Here is a 20,913-nt window from a genome sequence, read left to right as displayed (position 1 = left end):
TAGCGCTTTTCACAACAGACATTGTCTCAAAGCAGCTTTACAGAAATTAACATCAAGGTAAATGGTGTGCATTTATCCCTGATGAGCAGCCGTGGCAACTGTGGCAAGGAAAAACTCCCTTAGATGTTATGAGGACGAAACATTGAGAGGAACCAGACTCAAAAGGGGAACCCATCCTCATTTGGGTGACATCAAGAGTTTGATCACAAATCTTTCAACAATACAGAACACTGGAGAGTGAGAACTAACATGAGTACTGGAGTATAAGATTATAAGTAATGTTCTTTCTACAGTCTTATACAGTCTTTATGGTTATAAAACTAGAACATTTATCTCCCCTTTTCCATGCAGCGTGTTTGCACCAGACATCATGATCTTCTACCACCATCGCTGTTTATCAACGGGAATCTGTACTTTCACTGAAGGATGCTAAGCTTTAACCTCACAAACAATCTACATTGTAAGTGATATCTTCTGGAGGGCTGAAGGAAAAGAATGATGGAAGCTTATAAGTTGGCCTCAAGAGCGTCACACAAAGAGAAGGAGAGAGGAAAAGCTTTGTATGACAAGAAAGTTGAATTGTTTTCTGTTAATAGAGTACTTGTCTGTAACTTTAAACAGTGAAATGGACCTGGAAAACCTTTTTCCCATTTTGGAAAGAGCAAATGTTTGTTGTCACTCAGAGGAAGTATCCGGATAGTGCCGTATATGAAGTCTGAGCTGAAAATGGGAAAGGGAAAAACAAGCAAACCTGTTGTTTACCATATGACTACTTACCTGTAGAAAAAAAACATCTACCTGGAGGACCTGGAAAAGATAACAAGAAGAAAAGCATGGAGAAAAAAAGATCAACACCGCAAAATCGTACGCACTGTGACAGCTCAGATGATGAAGACGTTTGGGAAACTCTGTTCGGAATGCCGATCGACAGAGAGAGTTGAGATTACAGTAGCTGTCAACAGTCAAAACCTCCAGAATCTCATCCGGAGGACACGGTGATGCAGAAGAGTGCGGAGTCAGAGGGAGAAGATGAGGTGTCATCAACAAGAGGAGAGGTTGGAGAAACAGATGATGCTGAAAGGATTGACTTTGGGACTGCTTCGAAACCAGTCTGCAAATGAGTATATCCTTTTATTTGCAATACTCTAGGTCAGCCTAGCATTGTAAATGGTTAGGCTGCTGAGTTAAATAAAAAGAAAATGTTTTTTAGTTACAACAGTAAATGAACTTCAGTTTTAGCTACTACGTTAAGTTTAGTTGATAAGTAAAAAAAAAAAAAAAGCACAATTTCCTTTTCCAGTTTGATCTGTTTCATGTTGATGAACAGCGACGGTGGTAGAAGATCATTTTGCACAATGATGTCAGCCGCTAACACGCTGCATGGAAAAGGAGATAAATGTTGTGTCTGTACTAGAAATGTTGTATCACTGACTCCTAACAAAGAAATATTCTCATAGGTGGAACCAGTAGTGTATTCTGAGAATGTCAGGACTACGTTTTATTTTGTAGGAGAGAATGTGGGGGAAAAAATTGGATGGATTTTGTATAAGAAGCTAGTCTTATTGACAAAATCCATCAATATTTTCTAGATTTCCCCACACTACCTTGTGTCTTGTTAGACAACATAGATCCTGCAAAACAATTTACATGTACATTCCAAAATTAGCCTGGTGGTTAATCGAATTTACTTCAATTTGGAACAACTGGCAAAACAATTCACTATAAAATGTAGTTCTTTCATGTTGTGTGATGATTTTAATGGAAGCAGCAGGATAGAAGTGAGTTTTGTAACTGCTTATTGTGTGGCTTAGCATTTCGACTTCTTTATTGGCAAAATATAATAAAGTCCAGATTGTCCTTTACATTTGCACTGTCTACTATAGTGAATGTTTTATTGTGAATATCATGGTGTCTTGTGAGCCGTTAGAAAACTGGCGGTCCAGACTGTGAAATGGAGGATGTCGGCCAAATATACAGTATATATATTTTTAATTTTCTGTGGTAAAATTCTGCTTGCTAGGATTTTTCCTCTTAGCAGTGTTGACACTTTTGATATATGTAACACCAGGTAAGGCTTTTGCTCACTAAAAATATCTACCTTTGTTCCATGATGTTGATGAGCATATTTTAGGCATCTATGTGAATGTTGTATGAGAGACAGGTAGGCTGGATAGCTAATAACGAGCTTTGTGTCAGCGGGAAATATGGAGTGTGAAGACATAAATCTGGTGCTCTCAGCAATTTCATCTTCTTGGTCTGTCTGTTTGTTCGAGCAGCACTTTCTTCTGTTTGAGAACCATCAGGTTTACAAATAAGGGTCTGCCAGAACCATCTAACTTTTCCTTTTGCTGTTTTCTTTCTCAATCACTTAGATGTCACTCTGCTTGATGTCTTACAACTTACTCTAAATAGCTCTAAATCTCTGATCTCTAAATATGAGTTGATATGAGTTGAGAGAAATTATTTGACTGAATACCATTATTTCCACTGAAAAATCCAAGATTTCAGATTAACTCCATCCGTTCTTTCCAGGCAGACAAAATAGGGTGCAGGATGATATAAAATGTGTTTTGGGGAGCTTTCAATATGACAATGTTGTATGTGTTTCCACCTGATGCCTGTAAAGTGTATAAAGTAGACACAGAAGAATTAATGTTTGAGTGCCATAAGAAAGTTTTTTTGTAAGCTTTCTATTGGCTACTGACTACTAGTGTCTTAGCTGTGGTTGGTGGATGCCCCCTGTCGATAAGCTGTGGAGATTCAGGATGCACTCCCAAGTTCAGCCCAATTTAATGTTTGACAGACAGTGATTTGTCGTATATTGCCTATATATCTTATTGTCTACTCTTTATATTTTATTGTGATGTGGTCACCATAAGTCTAAATGTAGATAAAATTCTTCAATTTTAAGGTTATGGAATATCATTTAGACGACATCCTATGTAAAGGTCAATATTTATATTGATATTCAAACATTTCTTTAAAGAAAATGTCATACATCTGGAAGCATAGAGTTATCAAAATTCAATATATGGAAAATAGCAATGGAAATGTATTTCTGTATTTAAATTTACATTTTCAATTACCATATGTGGTGCAAAAAGAAAATAAAAATTGTATGATTAATAAATGCATTCTGAGTAAAAGGTATATTTAAAAAGGTAAAAATAGCAAAACGGTGATTTTAAATGTCTTTTTTTAAATGCATTTAATCCATTGAAACGTTTGAAAATGCTTTTTCGTTAAATACACCGCGACGAATGTAGTTAAGTCAATTTGCATTTGAAAATGAATTAGCAAAGTTCTTCCACAGTTTCTGCGAGAAGCTGCCCAAATTGTACTATTTTTCATACAGACAATGTTCAACGAATGGGATCCTCAGTTACAGCCCACCTGCCCAGATCCCAATTGAAAGTTGGCAACTCTAGCACAAACTGTTTTTATGATAGCCCCTTAGCATGTTTCTTTTTGCTTTGGTTTTTATCTGCCAACTTCCCAGCAGACCAGACAATGGATTTGCTGAAGAGCAAAAACTTGCACTTTGCCTCTCCAGGGCTTGGGCAGCTTCTCTGAGAACCTCGCCATGACAGACGGTGGGCGTAGTCAGCTCTGAATTCATTTACAAATCCACACCCACTACATTCGTAGCGGGGTGTTCAATAAAATGCATTTTCAAACGTCTTAAATTTCAGTGCATTAAATTTGGTTTTGCTACCAACATCCCACAGCATTATGATGAAAATGCAAGTTACAAGTGACAAACAACAGTTAAATGATCGTTTGACTACCATTTCTGCATGGACATATTAAACATAAAAAAACATTTTCGATATTATGTTTTCATTTAAAATTTGCAACATATAAAGCGTTTCAATTAGGTAATTTACATATTAAAACTACTGTTGGAAATAGCAAATGTAAATTATATAATTTCACTTTAACTTGCACTGAATTTGCACATATAGTAATGAAAAATGTACATTTTAATACAGAAATACATTGCCATTTTGCATATTGCATTTTAAATTGAATTTGGCTACCTATATGATTCTATACATACATGCAGTATACAAATGTATACTTGGTATACCTTGATACAATTTACTTAGAACGTCTTTTTCAGAGTGCAGGCAGGGTGGAGTGGGTGGAGAAGAGTGATAGCAGGAGTGATTTGTGATAGAAGAGTATCTGTGAGAGTGAAAGGGAAAGTTTATAGGACTGTGGTGAGACCTGAGATGTTGTATGGTTTAGAGACAGTGGCATTGAGTAAAAGACAGGAGGTGGAGCTGGAGGTAGCAGAGCTGCAGATGTTGAGTGACAAAGATGGACAGGATTAGAAATGAGTTTATTAGAGGGACAGCGCATGTAGGACGTTTTGGAGATGTTTTGGAGGTGAGATTAAGATGGTTTGGACATGTGCAGAGCAGGGACATTGGGTCCCTGCTCTGGATGAAGGCCAAAGAGGAGGTCTATGGATGTGGTGAGGGGAGACATGCAGGTAGTTAGTTTGAGAGAGGCAGATGTAGAGGACAGGGGGGTATGGAGACAGATGACTAGCTGTGGTGACCCCTAATGGGTGAAGCCGAAAGAAGAAGAACCATAATTATTGCACTTTTGTTTGTTTAATTAAAAAAGCGTAATAGTCTGCATATTGTCTAAAGTGTACCCTTTACGCAAACAGATCAAGTACTGCATTGTTTTTGTGATGGCTATCAGGTCATTGAGTGGTCTCTGGTAATGAGCATGCAGACAAAGCTATTCAAAGACTTGAAATGAGAACATTACTATATTGTAAGGAAGTGGCAGGAACAAATTGGATGCAAATGATAACAATCTGCATACAATCAATCCTGTTGTTGGCAGAAGAAAGACTTGCGTATATGTAACATGCTGCGTAGGTCACTCTGGAATAACCCATATATTTTTATTAATCGGGTGAAGAGCCATTCAGGACTCCTGATTCTACAGCACATTTTACTGAACTGTTCTACTTTTAATGCCATCAGAAAATGGTATTACTCAGTCAGGTCTTTTGTGAAGACATTTTAACAAGGGAAATCCAAAAGGTTTTGTGGAAAGTTTGGCTTAAATTAATTTGAAAATATTCATAAAGATGCTTTCTTTGCTCAGATGTGACTTGAAATGTTCACTTTTTAAAAATACTTTTTTTTTCATTTGCTAATTTCTTTTTGTGTGCCTGTTTTTAGTTCTATCTATCTAGCTTTAAAATTAATTATTAATTTATTTTTAGCACCAGGACCTGCAACTGTGCAACAAATCTTAGCCGGCCACCTACTGGTGAAAAGTAAGGATAGCATGCAATTAATGTTTACTTCTAACTGCCATTATTGCTACTAACCCTGCTAATCATCTCAACACCCTGCTGCCCATTTGTTCATCTGGACCTTTTCCAATGCTGTCAGAAAATTACAGCACAGTCCTATACACATAATGAGTGACCCGCATATTTGATTTGGCACATGTTTTATGCTGGGTGCCCTTCCTAACGCAACCCTCCCCATTTATCCAGGCTTGGGACCGGCACTGGCTTGTGACTCCCTAATGACTGGGTTTATATACACATCATGAGTAATATTACAAATCTCTCTTTAATCCCTTTGCTTAGTTAAGGCTCTGCTCTCCTGTGAGTGTGTAGGCAACAGTTGTTAAGGCTCACAGTGTCTGGGTGCTTGGCCATTAAAAATGGTGATGGGTGTGTGTATAAAGTGTATGATAATAGGGTTGTGGAGCCTTGAGCCTTTACTGAGCAACTAAAAGGCAAGATTTACAGTGTCTACACATGCATCTGTGTGTCTTCAGGTGTGTAAGTTTTGTGGTTCTAAGGAAGAAACAACAAAGATAGCAACAAAAATTGCCTGTTCTGTTGGCACTTTTGGCTTTGAATTTCATTCTGCATGTTTTATGTTTAATCCAGCAGCAGGTGGCGTAAAACAAAAGATAACCCCTAAAAAATATTTTTTTATGTGCTGGCTGATAGCTCTGTGGGTTAAGGCTGGTACCTCTTTGTTGTTACCGATCAGGGTTCGAATCCTGTTTCGGCTAATGTAAGTGCTTTGTCTTTTTCCTTGATAATTTCTCTTGCGGTTGGTAGAGAAATAAAAGATAAACCCCCCAAAAAAAGCTCTTAGTATGTCACCCCAGATAGCTCAGTGGGTTAAAGCACTGTGATGGCTTTGTGGTGGGAGTCTCTGAGGTTGCTGGTTCAAATCGGCTATGTCCTCATGCTGGGTGACAAAGAAAGGTGGCTGTGTATGTGTGGTGGAATGGGCTGGTGAGTGTGATGAAAGAAGGTAAGGGCAGATGATGTGGAGAAAGTAGGGGTGGGCAGGGTAGAATGGGACAAGGAAAAGGTTATAATAGGAACTATTAAAGACAAATATTGATATAAATTTTTTAAAATTTACCCTCTCTTTCAGTCTTATGTTTCTCAACTTAACCTCTGCCAGTTCCCACCTTCTCTCTGTTGAGAGGCACGCCCACCGCGTCCTTCAGCCAGCTCTCCATCCCTTGCTGTTGGGAGGCACGCCCACCGCGTCCTTCAGCCAGCTCTCCATCCCTTGCTGTTGGGAGGCACGCCCACCGCGTCCTTCAGCCAGCTCTCCATCCCTTGCTGTTGGGAGGCACGCCCACCGTGTCCTTCAGCCCGCTCTCCATCCCTTGCTCTTGGGAGGCACGCCCACCGAGTCACTCAGCCACCTTTCCAATGCTTTCTGTGGCATGGAACTCCCACCAAGCTCTTTATGTTACAAGGTACGCCCTCCAATACCTTCTGCCCTCCTCAGCCTTTCATGCACCTGTTTTAAGGCCCACTTTTTGACACCTCGAACCACCTCAAACCCTGAAGTCCTGGGTGGGGCTCGAACCAGCAATCTCTCAGTTTAGGGTTTGCTACCCATCCAAATGAGCCACCAGGTCTCACATTAGCCCCATCTTATTTAAGAGGTTTTTTTTTTATTCCTTTTTTTCTTATATTAGGACAAAACTGACAAAAGAAAACTTTACCTGAGATTTGAACCAGTGATGTCAAACATGAGAGGCTGTGTTGTTGACCACTGTACCACCACAGGACTGGTAGATGTCAGGTTGCTTTTTGGGCTTTTGTCTTTACAACTGGCTACATGGGTTGAAGGGGCAAAAAGCAAAATTCTAAGGTCAGATTCGAACCAGGGAGGGTGACCATTAGAGCTGGCGAGTCTAACCACTACACCAACGCAGTTCATGGTTGGTTTGTGCTTCTTGAACTTTTGGCTTAATAAACGGCTCTCTCAACAGGGCACATAAAAGGCTAACAAATAAACGCAAAAGCTCAACCCCACTACTCCATGGGCTCGTTTTTGCTTGGATGACTTTTGTCTTTATGAGCAGCTCACTTGCAAGCATGCAAATAAGTAAAAAAAAAAGCTAATACTCAGACTCAAACCAGGAAAGTTATACATCCACAGCTACAACACTAACCACTACACTAACAAAGCATCGCGCTTGTCTTTGCTTATTGGACTTTTGTCTTTGTAAATGGCTCAAGTGTCAGTACAGAAGAAAAACTAGCAAATAAAAATGGAAATACAGACTTGAACCAGGAAGATCATATATTACAGAATGCAATGCTAACCACTACACCAAACAAGGACCAGAGAGGTTGGTTCCTTATTGAACTTCTGTCTTTGAACATGGTTCAATTGAACACACACATGAAAGAGAAACAAATAGAACCTAAAGCCTAAACGAGGGACGTGTGTAGTCCTTGTGTTTGCAAATTGGACTTTGTCTTAATAAACATCTTATTTTAAAGTAAATATAAAATAGTAGCAAAGAAAAAAGCAAGCTAAGACTTGAACCTAGGACATTAAGTATCAGAGAGTGCGATATTAACCACTACACCAATACAAAACACGGCTGATTCCTAGTTATTGGACTTTTGTCTTTATAAACTGCTCACTTGCATGACCACACGAAAGAGTAACAAATAAAATTAAAGTGCAAACTCAAACCTGCCACTTTAGGCACGAGAATCTACGATGCTAACCACTACACCAACACATAACAGTGCTCACTCTCACTTACTCAACTTCTAAGTATTTCTAAACAGGTCACTTGCACGTGTACATGAAAGAGTAATAAACAAAAGAGCAGACTTAAACCATAGAGGCCACACATTAGAGACTGGAATGCTAACCACCACACCAATAATAAACAGCACTTAGCCATGTTTATTAAACACATGTTCTAATAAAACATTTACATGAATGAGCTCAGCTTCAACCCAGGGAAGTCACACAGCAGAGCCATCAAAGCTAACCACTAAACCAACTTGGTATAAGGTATGAGTTTGCTTATTGGACATTTGTCTTTTTAAATGGCTCAATCGCATTAAGTCATGAACGAGTAACAAATTAAAGCTAAAGAGCTCAGATTTAACGAGGAAGGTTAGCTAGCAGAGTCTGTGATGCTAATCACTACCTTGACACAGAACAGGGTGGAAACTTGCATATTGGACTTATGTCTTTACAAATGGCTCACTGGCACGCCAACATGAAAAAGTAATAAATTTGAATTGAAGCACTGCCTCAAACCAGGGAGATCACACATTAGAGGCATCAATACTAAACACTACACCAACACAAAACTGGGCATTACGTTGCATATTGGACTTTTGTCTTTACAAATGGCTCTCATGACTGCCAACATTTAAGAGTGATAAATAAGAATGAATGCACAGCCGTGAACCAGTGATGTCCAGCACGAGAGGTTGAGTTGTTAACCACTGTACCACCACAGGACTGGTATGTGTTATGTTGCTTATCGGGCTTTTGTCTTTATAACTGGCTACATGGGTTGAAAGGGCAAAAAGCTAAAATATAAGGTCAAATTCAAACTGGGAAGGTTATCATTTGAAGTCCGAGTTTCAACCACTACACCAACGCAGTACCAGCCTCACTGTTGTTTCTTGAACTTTTGGCCTAATGTTCACTTAGTGAACATGAAAGAGTAAAAATAAACACAAAAACTCCGGCGCACACCAGCGTCAAGGGCTGTGACGCTAACCACTACACTATGGGCTTCCCTTTCTTTAGCTGACTTTTGTCTTTATAAGCATCTCAGTTGCAAGCCTAAGCAAAGTAACAACAAAAAAGCTTAAGCTCAGATTTGAACCAGGGAGGATGAAATAGTAGCGTTTGCAATTTTGACCACTACACCAACACAGTACATGGTCTTTGATGCTTTTTGAACCTTTAGCTTAATAAATGGCTCACTTGACAGGGCACATGAAAGACTAACAAATAAACACAAAAGCTCAACCCACTAAATGCTGTGTCAAAGCCTGTGATGTTAACTACTACACCACGTGCTCGCTTTAGCTTGGATGACTTGTTTTTTTAAGCAGCTCACTTGCAAACACACAAATAAGTAACAAAAAAATCTAATGCTCAGACTCAAACCAGGGAAGTTATACATTCACATCTACAACATTAACTATCACACCAACAAACTCTTGTGCTTGTGTTTGCTTATTGGACTTTTGTCTTTGTTAATGGCTGAAGTATCAGTACAGATGAAAGACTAGCAAATAAAAATAGAAGTACAGACTCAAACCAGGAGGTCTTCTGTTACAGAATGCAATGCTAACCACTACACCAAACAAAGACCAGAGAGGATGTTTGCTTATTGGAATTTTGTCTTTGAACATGGCTCAATAAAACATAAAAAAGAAACAAATAGAGCCTAAAGCTTAAACAAGTCTTTGTGTTTGCAGACTGGACTTTGTATTAATAAACACAAACTACACCAACACGGAACAGTTTAAGCACAAACTCAAACCTGACACGTTAGGCTTAAGAGTCTACAAAGCTAACCACTACACCAACACAAAACAGGGTGGAAATTTCATATTGGACTTATGTCTTTAACACTCCAACATGAAAAAGTATTATATTAGACTTAATGCACTGCCTCAAACCAGGAAGACCACACACTAAAGTCTGCGATACTATCCTCTACACCATCACAGAACAAGGATCACTCCTGCATACTGGACCTTTGTCTTTACAAATTGCTCACTTACGATCCAACCTGAAAGCGTAATAAAAAAATAAAAAATCGCAACCTTGAACCAGGGAGCTCACACATCAGAGGCATCAATACTAAACACTAGACCAATGGGGCTACCTGTTGCATATTGGACTTTTTTCTTTACAAATGGCTCACTTGACTGCCAACATGAAAGAGTGATAAATAAGAATCAACGTGCAGCCGTGAACCAGAGAGGTCACACGTGAGAGACTGCAACGTTAACCATTACACAAATATAGAGCTGCAGCTAGTCTTGCTTATTGACCTTTTGTCTTAATAAACAGCTCACATGACCGCCTATATGAAAGAGTGACAAATAAAACCTGAAGTGCAAACTTAATACACATATTTCACCCCTCAGAGAGAATCACTAGGCCAATTTGGTATAGAGTTTGGGATTGCTTATTGGAATTTTGTCTTTGTAAATGGCTCAATTAAACGTAGTCATAAAAGAGTAACAAATAAAAATCAGAGTTCAGATTCGAACCTGGAACATTAGCTTGGAGATTCCACAATGCTAACCACTATACCAACACAGAACAGGAGTGTTGGTTGCCTATTGGACTTTTGTCTTTACAAATTGCTCAATTTTACTCCAACATGAAAAAGTAATACATAAAAATTTAAGTACAGCCTTGAACAAGGGAGGTTTAGATTAAGATTCTGCAACGCTAACCACTATACCTGGTAGTAGTTGTACCTATTGATGTTTACTGGACTTATCTTTTTTAATGGTTTAACTGAAAGGGAATTTGAAAGCTTAACAAGTTAAATATAAGACTCAGACTTAAACCAGGGACTTCACTCACCAGAGGTGGCAACACTAACCACTACACTAACAAAGCCAAGCAAACAGACTTGCTTATTGGACTCTTGTCTTTATAAATGGCTCATTTGAACATACATTTTTTTCTTTTAGCACCTCAGGGTACTGTAGTTTCTCTCAGTATCAGGAAGTGTAGCTATGAGAACTGACTCGTGTGTTGGGTTTAGGTTCTGTACCTCTGTGCCCTCTTAAAAACAATTTAATATGGCCTAGTTTTTTCGCAAAGAAAACAGAACTATCTTAGACTGGTTGATTCATTGTCACATGGCAAACTGGCGTTAGAGATTGGTCTTCATCAGAATTTTGAGAATTATGGCTCAGCTGGGGTCTTGAACCAAACATCATCTATCAGACAGGCATTGAGAATTAACCCACAAAGCCATTGGACATTTTTATTCCCCTCCATGCAGAGAGAGATTATAATGAAGAAAGAAACAGACGCATGTGCATCACCTGGACCAAGAGTCAAACTGGGATTTGACTTCTCCTAAAAACACCAACTTTAACCCAGTGAGCCACCAGCCCTCAGTTAGCGGTTGGTGTTTGTGTTTCTTTCAACATAATTATCTTTCATACCGCTACCAAAATGAGAAATTATTGATAAAGTAAGACACAATTATAGAACATCATTACCTAAACCGGGATTCAAAGTATAATCAAGACCCTCATTGAGTTAAAAATCTTAACCCACTGAGCCAACAGCTTCAGCAAGCACTGAAGATCTTTTTAAGGTGTTTGATTTCATTTTACACCATCTGCTATTTAGTTTACCATAAAGCATGTATAGAATGAGACTCAAACCCAAACTCAGCAACAGAACAAGAACTCACACTCAATTCAACACATCATCTAGACAACTGTTGCCTAAACCCTCACAGGAGAGATTCAAGAGTAACTCATGACGTGTATGTTTTGACTACAGACGGCGGTCAAACTCTTTGACCGTAGGAGGCCAGGTTTTTAGTAACAAACTGGCAAGATGAAGTGAGCTACAATCTGGTGAATTTGAAGGAGGTGTAGCAAAGGGGCAGTTAGATGTAAGCCTTTTTAGCATGCTAATTTATCTTTTAACCAATAGGTGGCGTGCTTATGAAATTTGCAGTGGTTAAAAGTTAATTGTTGATATTGGCAGAACCCCAGGAGAGGGCCCTGATGATGCCTATCAATTCTTTTTTAGTGTGCAAAATTGTTGCAGACTTACATCCTCATTTCTAGCTTTGCTGTCAGGCTTGTTGTCCCATCACCGGTAAAACGCTTGGAGTATTGAAAATTTATTTCAAACATTTTCCATGTTGGTCTAAGGATGATGTGTGCCAAATTTGGTGTTAATTGTACATGATTTGTGTCAGTAATGAAAAAAATTTTTTTTTGACATTCCAAATGGTCAACAGAAAGTATATTAACAAATGATATTAGGAAAGAGAAAGTTCTTGACCTCATGGTGACGCAATGTCGAGATGTCGAGTATGTGTCCACATTAATCAAGTTTTGTGATGATAACTAGATGCAATGCTGAGATAATTCCTCATCCTATACACAAATGGCAGTTAGTGCAGCTTGTACGTTATTGTAACTTTTGGCTAGTAGGTGGCGCTGTAACAAGATTTGCTAGTTCTGAAGATGCCTAACAAATTTTGCATTGGTTCACGAAGTTCCTAAGATACAGACTCCCCTCCTGTTTGGCGGCTTTATAGATTCCTTGTCAAACGCTTTGGAGTATTCAAAGTACTTTTCATAACTACTGTAAATTTATTAGCATCATAGCAAATTTTAGACGACACAAACAGACAATTTTATTCATTTACGAACGAATGGCGATTTTTAACAGCATCTTGAGCAAACTTTCCCCTGAAAAGCCTTGGCATCATTGCGTATGCCAATTTCTTCAGAAATAATGTTTTATCTTGTCACTGATGCACAATTTTCAATGGGCTCATTTGATTGATTTCATATAAATAAACATCAATGAAGCATGTCAGCTAATTATCTGTAAATCAGAGTGCTGGATGCCTGAAGAAGAATTTCATTGAAGAGGAACAGATTTTTGGTCTCGTTACAAGCCGAGACACCGAGACAAATATTTAATTTTTGTCTCTCAGATGTTGCGCTAACAGCCACATTCTGCTTAGGTGGATGACAGCCAAAAGAAAGAGCCGTGCTGTGAGGGAATCGTTTTTTTTTTTCTTCTTTTTCTAACTTGAGACCAAACATGAACTCTGGCACACCGCTTCCCCAAACATGCATTGCAAATAAACAAATCCCACCAACACATCATGCAATAGACTGTTTGACTCGGTGTGTGTATTTAATTGACGAAAGCAAACAAAATGCACGATTGAGTGCATAGATAGATATTGTCTTTCATATGCCAATCATGCTACCGTGTGTGGGAACTGTCTGCAAACCGATGGTTAAGTTTCAGAACAGGAACGAAGGAAAAAATTGTCTCAACGTGTGTGCAAAATACACTTTGCACCTCCGTGGTTGTTTTTTTTTTCTTCTTTGGTTTAATGGAATGTCCTGCTTTCTGTGAGAAAGGGGGCCATTAACAGACTGAACGCACACGGAAGATGAATTACGGTCTGCTATTTATTTTCGACTCATCCATACTTCAAATGGAGAAAATGCTGCCTCGACATGGTGTATGCACGAGATCAAAAGCAGGAGCGGTAAATGAGTCGATCTCGCATCGCCTCTGTCAGTAATTGATGGAAGCTTGTTTGTAAGGATGCGTAATGGCACCAGATTTGTGTATGTCCTGTCAATTATTTTTTAACTAATGAGGAAACCATGGCTGTGCCAATCAATGTTTTTGTACACTACGGTGACAGGGTTGCAGCCCTAAGCTAGTTTAGAAGAAGGACACCATATTATTGGCTTAGCAGATTCATATTCCGATAATAGGGGGAGAGCCGGTACAGTTGGACCATTATACATCGCTCAGTCTTTGTCCAATATTCAGCCGCCCAGTCTTGGTGAGCCGTGACCAGTGTAGTCTCAGATTACTGTTCTTGACTGACAGTTGATGACCCTGATGTGATCTTCGAACCCATCCGCCTCAAGGTTTTATGCGTTGTGTGATCTCATCCTAACCCTTTTTATTTGCTCACAACCTTTGAAAAACTGGTTATTTTTATCTAGCCTTTTTGTCTGCTTAAACCAGTTTGTCCATTCCTCTTTGACCTCCCATGAGCAGTCCAATTCCACCCACAGAACTGAATTTCACTCTTTTGGTTTTTCCCTTTTTCCACATCATTCTATATAAATTCTAGAGACAGTACAGTCTGAAATCCCTGTAGATCAGCAGTTATTTTCCCCTCTGTTTTGATGTTTGGTGTAAATTTGCATTGAACTTTGTCAATGTGGCAGCAGGTGATACTGCTTCACATGTCCAGGATGCCTGGTTCGATCTGGAGCTCTGTGTTGTTCCAGGTTTTCCTGTTTCATATGACATTGCAAAAATATGCTGGCTATCAGATTGGCCACACCATTGAATAGAATCATTAAACACAAAAATACTCAATTTTGTTTAAAATTTGGTCCCTCAAGTCCATCAGTTCTTGAGTCTGCAAACACTTCAGTTTGTTTACATTTCACCACACTGGACAGTGTGCGGGTTAAGTATACTCAAGGAGCAGCTGATTGCACGCGATTGCTAATAAACGTAGCTCGTGTCAACTCAGCAGATGTAATTTTTCCAGCATGAAGTTAAGTTCTTGCATTCCACAACTAACGAAACACTTGGGATCAAATCTGTCGTGGCAAAAACAAACAAACTCAGCAGTGCGGTTTTTTTAAATGTTGACATCAGCAAGATGATGTCATCAAATTAAAAGCTTTCTGCTGATGCAGGGTCCATGAACTTTCCTTCCCGAGACATATTGCATTCAACTGAGTTCATAATTTGAAATGCATGATGTTTGGTGTCTTTGCTGAAGCCTAGACATGACTCATTAGAGTGTACTATAATGAGGCAATGATTTAGTAAAGCCTGCTAAATGCTCAATCATCACATAAAGATTATCATTTTTTTAAATACTTTTAGTCACCATACAGGTGATTCATTCATAATTGAGCAGGATGTCAAGTTAGTGTCTATTGTATTGATTTATGATGCACTATATACAGCTCGTAGCCTGAATTGTTGACATTTATCCACTCCTAATTTATAAAAAATTCCCTGTCTGCTCAGTTTATTATTTTCCCCACTAAGAAAAAAATCAGTTTGTTGTATGGTTTCCTGAAGTCTAAAGTTTTAAAGTGAATGCTAATGTGGTATTTTCTTTTATACTGAAATCTAAGCTCACATCCAAATTAGATTTTTTCATGCCTTCCCCTCAAAAAATAGGCGACAAAAGCTCAAGATATCCTGCGCTCGGTGCTCAGTCAGTATAGCTCGGCCCGGTCAAAACAAATGCACGCTGCGTCAGCACGCCGACTTTATCAGCACTGAACTGCAAACATTCAATTATGCCCACACACTCGCACACACACACATACACACACAGTCCGAGTCACTCTCAAATTAGATTGTTCCGCCTGATGGGCGCAGAGATTTGCTCCCTAATTTAGGGGGAAATGAAAAGAGCATGGCCCGCACGGCTGAAAAGGCAAACTTTATTTATAACGCACACACTGCTGGCCACCGGCCATGCATTAAGCACTTCTTTAAAAAGAGCAGGCCATCAGCAGGGCATTAATGGCTTTTGCACCAGAGGATGCTGGGAAACTAAGTCTCTTTCGGTGAAACCAATTGCGATCCTCGCAAATGACCTTTTAGAAGTACTATTTGTATAACAGCGTCATTTCCTTCCCAGATCTGTTCCTTGTTCTAGTATGAATAAGAAATTACGCCATTTTCTCTGCTTGTTTCCTCTCGAACACCATAATATCAGACTACATGTTTTGACCTTCCTGTTCTTTTTTAAAAAGCAGGAATTGAACAGAGAAATAATGAATTAGCCCGAAAGTAGAGCATGCTGTTCAGCAGCAGGCTGCCATAGTTGTTGGTCTCCATTAGAGAGAACACAGTGTGTTGATAAGGGACTTGGTTACAAAATCTCCCATTTATGGCTCTTTCTCTGACATTTAAACATTGAATGTAAACAAAGAACATGCAAAACATTTCACAATACATTAGGAGAGTTCATTAAGGTAAAAAAAGACTTGGGATTGTGCATTTGTAATAAAACATATGGCCTATAGTCTTATCACCATTTACTTTCTTAGTATGTCCTAAAGTGTTTTATTCCCATTATACCACAGCAATTTGGCAAATATACGTTTTTTTTTTTATTATGACAAAAATCATGCATACATGTATAATCACAAATTGTAATCACAAATGTTTTAACTACAAAAAATAATGATTCACCACTATTATTTACTACGACTCCTCTTTTTTTAATCTCTATAAGACAAAATCCCACATCCTGAAAACTTACAGCTATACTTAGTTTTAAAGTGCTGACACTGGAGACTAATTGCATATCTCCTTAAAATAAAGTTCACCATGTTAACCAATTGCACATAAAATAATATCGTTAAATGTCTGTCGTGTGTCCACTATATAAGAGCTTGGGAACAAGCTGTTGCTATAGAAACAGGAACACATCAATAGAAACCAGTGATTTGCCTTGTAGCTGGGAATACTGTGAAGGAAAATTAATGTCATGGAAAATGCTGTCATAGACAATGAAACTTTGGACCAATCAGAACTAAAATTGAATGTCATTGTGGGATGTTATTTAAAATTTGTTTTAGTTTTCCAGAGATTGTGGGCTTAGTTGAGGAAATAATGTTTGTCCAACTAACTAGAATTTGTTGAATCAGCTAGTTTGATAGCTAGTGTTTCGAGAAGAAGAACAAATGATTTCAGACCCATTCCTCATATAGATTTCATCATTGACCAACAAAATAAATTCTGTCGAATTAGCAAATGAAAGTAAAGCTCCATCTTCTGTGTTGAGCTTCTTCCTGCATTTACTTCTGGGAACTGTTTTCTCTCCTCTTTGATTTCTTCGTTATTCTGGTCTGCAGCCCACAGTTCCTCTACAGAGCCTTCATCATAGCTGGCAGGCCTGCTGCTTTAATGATGACGAATGTGCACAGAGAGAAGCGTGCCTTCATGTGCTCGGGTCACGCCACTCGTCTCTCAGCTCATTTTAATTACGAGGGGGGATGAAAGTCATGAAATATTCCACAGCAGTGGGTTAAAGATGCGTCACCAGTGGAATGAGTGGGTGGCTGGATCGTTTCTCTCCTCCTGTAGGCTTTAAGTGTGTATTACCATAGGAAGTGCTTTCCAATGCCTTCATATACATTTTATTTTATCTTTGGTCAGTAATAATATATAGTCCCGTCGAGTGCACAAGTTTGCACAAACACGGTTCCTGTGCAGAGAAACATTGGTCCACAAGTCAAAGCATAGGACAACATCAGGGCACTTGGTTTTAATCCTTCAAAAAAATAATTATGACTGCAGATACAGTTGAATTCAAACGTAATCCTGCAGTGAAACAAATCTGAGGAAAAATGTACAAAATGCACATAATGCACATTAGAAGTTAACAGACTTTATATACTGTTAAAAGATTCACTTTGAAAGTTTATGTGCATATGTCCAGGTTTAAAACCCAAACATTTGATTCTATTTTAAATTTATGCCAAAATCACAGGGTTTCTCCAAACAAACTTGTGGTATTATTAAGTCAGGGCAACTGTCTGAGAGTTCGACTTCACCCCAGTACAGTGTGGCTGTAATCATACTAAAGAAAACTGAGGTGTCTGTAAAGTCTGTAATACTGAAGACACTATTGATCTCAAGGCAAATTTTTATATGGATAAATCATAATAGTTTTTTGTAAAGAAAGATGTAAATGTACCAGGTACAAACTGTAGGTACATTGAATTATTAGAGGTGAAATAATATTTCATGACCCTGATTTTGTATCTGTTTTAATTTGCCTAAACTTTAAAGTATTGGCATAAAATATAGAACAGTTGTTTGACTGTTAAGTGCTGCAACTCTGTATTTTTCATGCACATCAAAGCTAAACACTTTCTGCTGCTGTACATTTTATGAAAAATATGAACTATGCTATCTATAACTACATACTAAATCAAATTTGCTTGTGATAATTAGGACTATTTATAACATTTTCAATGCCCGTTTTATTTAGGGTATAAGGACAAAAAACCAAGCCCAAGAAACATTAGGTGACCTGGGAGGTGTGAACTACCCACAGGCAATTATAACATTGTGATCATGCCATTTAGAAAATGGACTTAATCTGAATATAATTTTTTTTACATAGATGTTGGTGTATCTTTTGGTCTTAAAATTTGAATACAGAATGTTTATCACGATATACACCAATCAGGCATAACATTATGAATCAGACAAGGATTTAAGCGCGTTTTCTAGACGACTGGGTCAGAGCATCTCTCAAACTGCAGCTCTTGTGGGATGTTCCTGGTCTGCAGTGGTCAGTATCTATCAAAAGTGCTCCAAGGAAGGAACAGTGGTGAACCGGCGACAGAGTCACGGGCGGCCGAGGCTCATCGATGCACGTGAGGAGCGAAGGCTGAAGGCAGACGAGCTCCTGTAGCTCAAACTGCCGAAGAAGTCGATGTTGTTACTGCTCGACAGGTCAGAACTGTTTTGGCTGCAAAAGAGGAACCAACACAATATTAGGCAGGTGGTGAAAATGTTATGCCTGATCGGTGTACTTCGATATACGATGTATTGCCCACCACTAGAACTTCTTCAGGTAAGCAGTAGCTGCCTTTGGGTTTTTAAATAACAGAATACAACACTAGGCCACCACACAAGGCCACTAGGCCTTTTAAATAAAAGATGTCTTTATTTTCTAAAGCACAAATTCCAGTAATGGTTTCGGGAATGAACAAGTAACTCAGAGACACACATTAGAAGCAGGCGTGATTGTAACCACGGCTCATATAGAAAGAACTTAAATCGTAACTAATAAGGAACATATGAAAACATTTGCAAAAGGGAGACTGCTAAAAGCAAAACGGCAACCGGGCTCACGTGCGCACCCACACACGCTCGCGCACGTACACACTAACGAAACCACTGACGCAAAAGAATTCTCTTTTAGCCCTGCAAGGACCTCAAGAGCAGCAAATGTTCGGGTAACACTTCCAAAAAATATGTATTTACAGCATTTCTTCAAGTCAAGTCTTTTTTTTTTTTTAACTATACAGGTTATGCTTGTTCTGTATATCGTATGTTCTTTGCCAACTACTTTTCACATTCTGACCACAAGGAACAAGTGCAGCTGATTAGAGACACCGCTCTTTAGAGAGATCATGCACGTACAAGTCCGATCAGTCGATAAACCTCGACAAGGGGAATGTTCAAGACGAATAAAGCGCTCCTCCGGTGATGCAGTCCTTTAAGCGTGGACGCCATTTTGGCCGATTGGAAAGCAGCGCAAAAAAAGGCAGGCAAGTGTCAGAGCTAAAAAGTCTTTCTACATTATTTTTTGTCTTTTTTTCCCTTATTTTTTTGCTTCTTTTTAAAAAACAAAGTCCACAAAAGCTCATCACTTTTAGCTGTTGCCTGGTAAATTGATTGGTCTTGTAATTACGACCACAGAGTTAAACTTCTAAACAGGGTCGGCAAAGTCCTATATGATGAGTTCCCAAAAAGTAGGTGTGCCAAATTTTCGAGTCTTTTTTTTTTTTTGAAGCACACCAGAGGAAATTGTCTTACATCTCCATGAACAAGATTCTTTTCCTGCACCATTAATAGGATGAGTAAACATGGAGGAGAGGGACCGAGGGAACGAGGGAGTGTACCGCTGCAGAGAAAATGGGCTTAAAACAGCAGCCGACCCTGAGGAGTCTCTGGTACAAAAAACACCACGAAAAGGCACTTGAGCAATGACAGTGCTTATCAAATAAAATTCAAGTCAAAAGATCGGATATATTTGTCCTGCTCTAAGAGTTGAAATGACACAGACGGAGAGAACGAGTGCAGACCTTGTTTTCTGTTTTAGAGCTTAGAGTACTTAGTCTCTCGTATCAGGGCTGCCGCAATTCTCCAGACAGCCAAAGCAAAACTCACGACGAAAAACTTGCCAGTGCAGTGGGAGAAGAAAAAGACAAAAAAACAGAGAGAAACACACTCGCAGAAAGCAGCAATGGTCCCTTTTTTAAACTCCCTCTGTATTACAGAGTGTCTTGTGCAGGGATGCTCAGGCTCCTATGGCTCTTCGGTGAAACAAACCGAGATGCTGACTTGCTCCTGCGGGCTCCTCTCCTTGGCCCCTCTCTCATCCCTGGAGCTCCACTCTCAGTCATCGCCGCCGCCGTAGAGGTCGGCCAGTTTTTTAAAGCGCGGCCCCCAGTCATTGAGGTAGTCGTAGTCCTGCTCTTCCGAACTGGACGAGTCGAGCGAGCTGACCGAGCCAGCTGTCGAGCCGCTGCCTTCGTAATCAAACACGAGCAGAGAGTCATACGGTGGAGCCGTCGGGTCATTATCCGCCGCTCGCAGCCCCTGAAGAAGGAAAAATCGGGCATGTTGGCAGTACGATCCATGAATAATTCTAGAATCAATAGACATGACAAATATATTTCATATTTCCACAACATAGTTTGGCGCAGGAATGGAAAATTGCTATTCACACCATGCTTCGTGCATTATCATATAATCCACTTCACTGTGATTGTTTTCTAAATATGATGAGATCCACTGGCTGCTGTTTGAGCAGTCTGAGCCGCTGATTTTCAAGCAATGTTAGCTAAATCCTCTTAGCAAAATATTGATTTAAAGATAAGACATAAACACATCTATTACCAAACAGCACTTGAGAAATAAAACAAATGAGCTGTCGCTTTGCCTGATAAATTTGAGAGATTTTCTTTTTCAGACAGTCCAAACTAAAAGAACATGAAGCAGCCGATCATCGAATTCTCAACAACTGATATATGTTGTTTCTATACATTAATATTCATAAAAATATATATAT

The 20,913-nt window shown here is 39.1% G+C and overlaps 1 protein-coding gene across 5 annotated transcripts in view; it reads right to left on the bottom strand.

Annotated features, from left to right (window-relative positions):
• Window positions 1-18,766: 18,766 nt before the first annotated feature.
• The window catches only part of cdh4 (cadherin 4, type 1, R-cadherin (retinal)), a 412,242-nt gene continuing 410,095 nt past the window's right edge, over window positions 18,767-20,913 (bottom strand). For all 5 annotated transcript variants that reach the window (XM_046875037.1, XM_046875039.1, XM_046875038.1 and 2 more), the window contains one exon: window positions 18,767-20,441. In XM_046875037.1, coding sequence (XP_046730993.1) covers window positions 20,238-20,441 — 204 coding nt within the window. In that variant the 3' untranslated portion in view covers window positions 18,767-20,237. The remainder of the gene's footprint in view (window positions 20,442-20,913) is intronic.

Source organism: Silurus meridionalis, chromosome 19, assembly GCF_014805685.1.
Source record: "Silurus meridionalis isolate SWU-2019-XX chromosome 19, ASM1480568v1, whole genome shotgun sequence".
NCBI lineage: Eukaryota > Metazoa > Chordata > Actinopteri > Siluriformes > Siluridae > Silurus > Silurus meridionalis.
Note: the sequence above shows the minus strand (reverse complement) of the source record. Positions and strands in the feature narration are given on the sequence as shown.